The 8448-nt window shown below is 34.8% G+C and overlaps 1 protein-coding gene across 1 annotated transcript; it reads left to right on the forward strand.

The window, feature by feature from the left end:
* The first annotated feature begins 4760 nt into the window (after positions 1–4760).
* Positions 4761–8448, forward strand: LOC113760643 (O-fucosyltransferase 20-like). Its single transcript, XM_027303299.1, has 6 exons — positions 4761–5632; positions 5907–6075; positions 6595–6684; positions 6853–7136; positions 7249–7507; positions 7813–8448. Exons 1-6 carry the CDS (start codon positions 5010–5012, stop codon positions 8047–8049), a joined length of 1662 nt encoding a protein of 553 aa, XP_027159100.1. The 5' UTR covers positions 4761–5009; the 3' UTR covers positions 8050–8448.

An 8448-nucleotide genomic window follows, 5' to 3' on the forward strand; every position in this document is an offset into this window, starting at 1 on the left:
CAAGTGTGTTTTTCCTAGTTTTGTGGCTATCGACCCTCCCCTCCTTCAAAAATCAAGATGCATTTTCATTCGTGATCATGCAAGAAATGCTCTAATCCATGCTAGTTTTTCTAGACAAGTATATTACATTCTTATAAAAACAAAATTAGTGGTAAATTGTGCGATTCAGATTCCATATGGTTGTAATCAAGCTGTATAATGTTGAGAAAGCTCATCCTGTCCCTTGGAAAATTACAAAAGTTTTAGTGAAACATCCAAATAATAATTAAAGATATTGTCAACATAAGTTGGTTCCATTGAAAATGATATATCACTTTCTTACAAAAAGATCTTAAATTTGACTTCTGTTATTAATGCGAAAATTGTATTAGTGAGTGATCAGTCGGACGTGTCTCGAATCTCGTAATAATCATGGGACACCAATACATCCAAAAAAAATTTCTACCGATAAAAATTAAAGGTACTAAACAAAAATGTGACCCAATTTTTTTGTCTGCAACGATAGATGTCCTATAACCTAAACTAGCCTAATCTAGGGAAAATGGGCAAGGGGGGATGGCCAACTAAGACCAGCCACATATTGTGGCAAATTTGAGGAAGGCAGGGGTTGAACCCTGACCTCCAGCACCACCAAAGAGAGTGATGACCACTGGACCAAATGACCAGTGGCATAAAAATGTGACCCAATTGCTCGGTCAAGGATCAAATGATAGGCTCGAATCGGACAGGACACTCCAGCCTAAGCGTACGAGTTGGTAAAAAGTTTTGAACTTTGGACCACCAAGCCGAACCAACCAAATTCCCAAATTGGACCCACCAGACTTCCACAATGGCCTATTAGGAATCAAATATTTCTCTTTCCAGATGCCTACGTGGCATGCACTGAGAAGTCACTTTCTGCCACGTAGGACAACAGCCAGCGTGTCTATGGTGCAATTCCAGCTGGCCTTGGGAAACGGTTTGTTACTGTATATGAGAGGGAAATGATTCTTGGTACCTTGTGGGTGCTTTGCTGAACAAATGTAAAGTACAAGTAATGCCAACACATGTTCGCTCCGTCGATTAGAACGAGCAATTGCTCCTAAAAAATCGTTTGAATTTCATTGTCAATGTAAGAGTTATATTTGAAAATGATTTGTGTAAGTAACCTATAATTTAAAAGACATGTTCTAACTCGTATTAATAATCGAAATTGAATTCATTTAAATTTTTTTCTTATAAAAAAAAGTAATGCTAGAATCGAATTGATATGAAATTGGATTAATAATTGATTATAAGAAATAATTTATTATGCTTTTACATGTTATTGTTATAACACATACGTATTCTATAGTGTAATTTTTTTTATTTGAGTACAAGTTATAACTCAAATTCACAATGGGAATGAATACAAATAAAGTATATATTAAATCAATAAGACAAATAATCTACAGGATGGTTGGAAACAACAGCTCATGTACAGTGGAAGAAATATCTGTTAAGACTTGAATTCAAATTCACAAAATTGAAATGGGTAATTAGATAAGTTTCGAATCCCTTTTTCTTTTTCTTTTCTTTTTTGAAAATGGGAAAATTTTGAATATTAAAATTAAAGCCTTTTTTGGATGTCAATTTTCAAAGAAAAAATTTGTATTTTTTATGAACACATTCTTCATTCATTTTTTTATCTCACATATATCAATGTCTTGTTTCTGTCATTTTTCTTTAAAAATTTTTATCTTTTTATGAACGCATTTTTTAATTATATTTTCACTTTACACATATCAAATCATTATAATACATTTGTTTATAAAAATTTTAAAACATAATAATTCAAATGAACTCCAAATCATTACAATATATTTTTGTACAAAAATTTTAAAAAATAGCAATTCAAATCGTGACGCAAGTTTTGAATGGTACGCAGTACAACTTAAATGACAGGCTGTGGACTGAATCGCAGCAGGTCACATGATTCGTTTACGGCTATTGTTTAATGCACAACTGGCATTATCACATCACGACACGATACCTCTTAGATATCTGAGATAGTGCTATCTCCCTAGGCTTTATCCCAAAGGCCAAACCTATTTGAATATTCTAATTCCACATTTTTTCAAAAAAATAAAATCTAATTCCACTTTCTTTTCTTGGATTCAAATTTTTCATGCCATTTTGCTTTTGTTTTGTTTTTTGAGCTTGAATAAGTTAAAAACAATCAATTGACCAAATTACACTCTCCTAGTTCTAACCTCCTTGTTACTTCTTCTTGTTAGAGTATAAATGGATAAATCCTTTACAATATTTCAAACATTTTAATAGTTTAGTTCTCAAGGAATTAGAATATATCCGAGCACATAATCTTTAGTTATTACCCCTAACATGGGTTTTCAATGCAAACCTTTTTCTTCAAGAATCTGGCTTCGTTTGGATTAGTTGTTTTTTAGAGTGTTTTTAAAAAATTTTATTATAACAGAGATTTTAGAATATTTTTTGGGATATTTTTTAAATACTAAACAATTTTTAGACTACTTTTAGAGTACTTTTTAAAAATTTTTATAATATTTAAGCTTTGTTTGGACAGCCATTTTTCCCCAAAAAATTGCATCGCTTTCCGTGATCACATTTCCCTATTATCTTTTTTTCTCATATACGTCAAATCGTTACAGTAATTTTTCTACAAAAAATCCAAAAAAATGCAATCCAAATAAGGCCTAATTTTTTAAAAACTGGTGGATCCAAACATATTAGTGAATTGAAAGCTAGCTTAACCAATAGGTATCAGTAGATTCCATTTGGCTAATTAGAAGTATGTTTTTGAGTTGATCAATTTTTTTCTCCTTTTTTTGTGACCATCAGATGCTAAGTTGGGTGATAAGGTTAGTGAGATTGTAAGTTAGAGATTTTAGATTCAAAATTTCAAACTTAAAAATAAAAAAAAGATGTTCATATCTTAGTTTTGTTACAATTTAACGATTAACGAGTTTTAACTTGAAATCGTGCAACTCGTTCTTGAATATCTTTTTTTTTTCTTATTTTGGGATATTCCTAAACGCTAAAACATAGTGTAACTTCATGTGTATGAATTATCTGAGAAGTAAAACAAAACATACTGAATGATTAATACTACCATAATTATAAGTAGTGCAAATGTCATTAATGTCCTTGGCTAGAGTTGATTAATTTGTGAAACACTAAAAAAATGCATTTTCAGACACCAAAAGAATAAGCAATTCCAATAACAATAATATGAAATCAATTGAAAAGCTCTTGTACAACAGAGCAAAGTACAAACTCCTTCATGCAAAAAACTATTAATAATCAATTTCCAAGTACTTTCCATGCCACACTTGCAATATGCATTATGATTTAACCATATTTGCATGCATTATGTGATCATTAGCACTTGTTTAATGCTCTTAACCTTTCATTATACACATTATTGCACATTAATTAACAAATGACTTCAAAGCCACATATAAAACTACCTTTTTTTATTTTTTTTAAATTTCTTTTAGTTTCTGTTGGAAGCATCATTGCAGACTGCTACAGTCGCTTGACTTTCAAATGGAAGGCCGAGTGCTCCAACCTTGTCTTTCACTTCAACGAGTCTTCTTTCACAATCCCCTCCTACAACAAATTAGACGAAAACGAGGAAAGTTTTCGCAAAATGGTAAAGAAGGGTTGCACTATAAGCGGTTCTTCTTTGATACATAACCGGTTTGATCGGTAAGTTCCAACACATTTTCTTCTCATTATACATAATTTGGATATGAGTTTATTTCTCATTATACATTTTAGTAGTATTTTTTTATGATGTGATATATGTGAATTCAAAAGGTGATTAAAAAAATAAAAAGGTGTACTAAAAAATATATTTGCGATACAAACAAATAATCTGTACGCAAATAAAAGCTATCCAAACATACTCCCTTGTAAAAATATTACATTTAAGTTGCAAAATCGGAAAAAAAAAGAGTCCATTACTTAACAAAATGCATCATTAAGCACTTAGAATTGCTTCAATTAGTCCAATTGAAACTGAGTGTGCTTGATTTACACATTATTTACACCTTATTTACATATACTGATTTGCTTGCATTATCAACACGTTATCCAATCACCTTGTTATCTCACACACATCACATCAAAAAAGTGCTATAGTATTTTTTAAAAAATAATCCCAAATAATCTCTTATCCAAACACACTCAGACTATTTTGATCGCGGTATTTATCTAGCTCCATTGCAAGTTATTATATCTAACCAATCAGGGGTTTAAAACAATTAAACTTTTTTAAAACAATTAACCTTTTTAAAAACTCATATACTAAAAAAAACTAAAATTGCATTTCAACCGCACAACATTCAAATAGGGAGATCTTAATCCTAAGCTTTTGACGGAAAAAAAAAAGGAAAAAAGAAAAGATCTGGATTCAATGGACAACGATATATATTGCTAAGAAACCATCCCCAGCCGAACCGGGAACCGAGCCAATGTATATGACCATTTGATGGTTCGGTCTGATTTTTAAAACCGTTATCATCACCCAACTCAACCCAATCAGCGGTGAATCTGTTCATACTTTTGAAAATGAAATTCCTAAGACGTATTATAATATCCATACTTTACAAATAAAATAATTCTCCCTTATTGCTTTCATTGACCCAAAAAAAAAACCTAAAAAAGGAAAAAATATTTTTGATGCCAAGTTGCCAACTTAATTTAAATACTTCAACAAAGAACTCGAACTCTAAAGCATTCTGACACATGCACACACTTTCTCTGACCCTGTCCTCTGCTCCTTTTCATTGCCAATACCAAACACGCATTCGTCCGTCCATCCATCCTTCTGACTGCGCGTTGTTCTTCCCGCCGCCCGCACATTTTCTTTCAACCGCATTCAACTCCAATCTTCCTCAAGAAACCTCATAGAAAATGCTCTAAAGCATATATATCTAGACATCACACAGCTAAAAGGGCTTTCTTGAAATAGTAGTGTGAAAACAGGGTGAAAGGAGAATAAAAAAATGGCTGTGTCAAAGAGCAACAAGAAGAAGCTGAGTTACATTTCAGTGCCATCACAGATAATCAGTTCAATCTCATCTACTTCTTTGGAATCTTTGTTGCTTTCTCCTAAAAAGAAAGCTCCGTTTTCTCCGCTTTCAGTATTAAGGATCAGATTTTTATGGAGGGATCCAAGATTCTGGCTTTTCTTGATTCTGGTTTTTGGGGTTTTTGGGATGTTGAAGGTGTACTTCAATGTCGATCCTTTAATCCCTTTTGGACGCAACCCATGTGCTATTTCTCAAGACAAGCTTATGGTCTTAAACGGGTTGTCGAGTACTCAGCTGAGTCTAGTGCAGAATGAGGTGAAAGTCAGTGGAAATAATGATAATGGTGATGAAAAGAGTGAGTTCTGGAAGCAGCCTGATGGGTTGGGATACAGGCCTTGTTTGCAGTTCAGCAATGATTATAAGAGGGCTAGTGTTGATATTGTCAAAGATAGGACCAAGTATTTGATGGTAGTGGTTGCTGGTGGAATGAATCAGCAGAGGAACCAGATTGTTGATGCTGTTGTGATTGCAAGAATTTTAGGGGCTGCCCTCGTTGTTCCCATTTTGCAAGTTAATGTCATCTGGGGTGATGAAAGGTTTGTTCTTTTTTCAACCATTCTTGATTTTTTGTCTTAGTTGCTAAATTATAAATTGAGATGATTGGCCTATTTGCTTTGGTTTTGATTGTGGCCTTTTTAAGCTAATTCATCCTATTTCTGTCATTGTGAATATTAGTGGCAACTGTTGAAGCGAGAGTCATTTAACTTGTTAGGTCAAAATCATCCCGTTTCCTTATTGATATTTGGATTCTTGGGTTCCTATAGAGGGAAATGATGTTTAATTCTAGTATATTTTTTCTCATTATTGCAGTGAGTTTGCTGATATATTTGACTTGGAGCATTTCAAGAAAGTTTTGGAGAATGATGTCCGAATTGTGTCATCACTTCCATCTACACATGTCATGACGAGGCCATTGGAAGACAAAATGACTCACCTTCATGCCACCCCTGAATTTATTCGTTCGCGGTATTCTAGACGGGTAAGATTTTTTTCCCCTGACTGTGCTTTTGAACTTTTTTGTCCAGAAATTGCTTTTAAGATATTTACGGATTGAGAAGAGGATATGTGAGAGGGAATAATGACATGGTATTGCTTATTGTTTTTGTACGCGGTCACGAAATTGCTTTGCTGGAGAAAGCAGAATCACTTCCTTCTTTGGAATTGTGAAATTTTTGTTGCTTTCATGACCAATAGCCTGGAGATAGCTCCATATTTAGAATCCCAGAGGAGGTTTTGGTGAATTTGCTTGTAGGCGGTCCAACTGGATTGGTGGCTTAGAATTTAAAAACCATTGTATAATATTCATGGCTAAACAAGATGGACTTCTGTGTTTGACTGCGAAACTTGGTTTTCTTTAGTTTATAAAAGATGTCTGTATTACAGTGGTAGACTCCTCCCTAATGATCCAAATTTAAGTTAAACTATTAGAATATACTGGGGAAAAAATGATGCAGTTCCATGCTGTACAGGACGTTATATGTTTTTCTCTCCTTTGCAGATTAGGAGGGAAGGTGTCTTGCTTTTGCGGAGCTTGGATTCAAGACTATCAAAGGATCTGCCTTCTGACCTTCAAAAACTTCGCTGCAAGGTATGTTGGAGATCTGAAGTTTCTGAAACTCCCAGCATTTTTAAGTACTGCTTAAGAACTACTATGCTACTATGGTTGGTAGTCTGACACTGATGGCTTCCTTATCTTCTTTTATGGTAGTCGGATCACATAATCTGCGTCGTAACTAATGCCTGCTTGAAACTGTAGGTGGCTTTTCATGCGTTGAGGTTTGCTCCCCCTATCTTAGAACTCGGTAATAAATTGACAGAGCGCATGAGAAGCAAGGGACCATATCTTGCTCTTCATTTACGGATGGAGAAGGATGTATGGGTGAGGACTGGATGCCTTCCAGGTTTAAGTCATGAATATGATGAGATGATAAACAATGAGAGAAAACGAAGGCCAGAGCTCTTGACTTCAAGATCAAACATGACATATCATGAAAGGAAACTTGCTGGTCTCTGCCCTTTAAATGCCTTGGAGGTTGCAAGGTGTGCTTCTTAGATTTTTTTTGTGCATTCTATACTGTTGTTTAAAATTTTGATTCTTCTTTATAAGCATAGTGGCTTATTGTAGTTAATAATAAGTTTTCTTCTGTATCAGGTTGCTTAAAGCTCTTGGGGCTCCAAAAACTGCTAGAATCTTTTGGGCTGGAGGGAATCCATTGGGTGGAAAAGAAGCATTGGATCCACTGATTAGAGAGTTTCCACATTTCTATAATAAAGAAGACCTTGCTTTGCCTGGGGAGCTGGAGCCCTTTCAAAAGAAAGCCTCCTTAATGGCTGCTATTGATTATATAGTTTCTGAGAACAGTGATGTTTTCATGCCATCCCATGGTGGAAACATGGGCCACGCTATTCAGGTATTGTAATTGTTGTGGCTAGAATATGGCTTTGTGTCGACAAATCCTAAGTATTTTCCTTGAGAGAATGGTAACATGCCGTGGAGTTTCTAGAAAGACTTCCTGTCATTCATTTGATGGACAACTATTGTTCTACCAGAGTAACCAGACCTTGTTTCATGCAAACTGACATTGTATCTTATTTGCCTATGCATGTTACTCGACCAATTATTCTACGACTGTGGTGATGTTCTTGTTTTGCTGGCCATCTGGTGTACTTCACTATTCTATCCTGACTAACTGCTGTGCTTTTACTGTTGATACAGGGTCATAGGGCTTATGCAGGGCACAAAAAGACTATTACTCCAAATAAAAGGCAAATGTTCTCACACTTCATGAACTCTTCTCTCCCCGGGGCAGAATTTAAGAAGATCATTGTAGGGTTGCATCGAGATTCTTTGGGGCAGCCAGAATTGAGGAGTAGCAAAACAAGAAGAGATGTAACAAAGTATCCTGTTCCTGAGTGTATGTGCAACAAGATGCAGCCCCATTCCTCTGTATAGCCAACTCCCAAGAATTTCCAAATGAGTAAAAAGATCTACAAGGGGAGGCCAAACAGGAAGCACCTGATGAATATCTGAAACTCAGCATATTGTGCTTCTTAAGGTAACAGCCATTTATGTCAATAGCTAAGTCAAGCAGACGCTCTGAAGTCCGAATCTGGTGGTTTGTCGAGGTTGGACAGCCTCTGCAAGGAGCTACGCATGCCTAATTTTGAGAGTAACAGCACCTGATATAGCTACTTTCTTCCACCTTTTTGTTAATAATACTCCTCTTAATCATATAGTATAGCTAGGTTAAACAAAGATATCATTTTTTTTGTATTCCATTCATTCTTTATACGCGGCCAATGTACTATATTCAAAGAATGTATATACATATATGGAGAAAAAATTCGAGTA

This window comes from Coffea eugenioides, chromosome 2 (assembly GCF_003713205.1).
Source record: "Coffea eugenioides isolate CCC68of chromosome 2, Ceug_1.0, whole genome shotgun sequence".
Taxonomy (NCBI): Eukaryota; Viridiplantae; Streptophyta; class Magnoliopsida; order Gentianales; family Rubiaceae; genus Coffea; species Coffea eugenioides.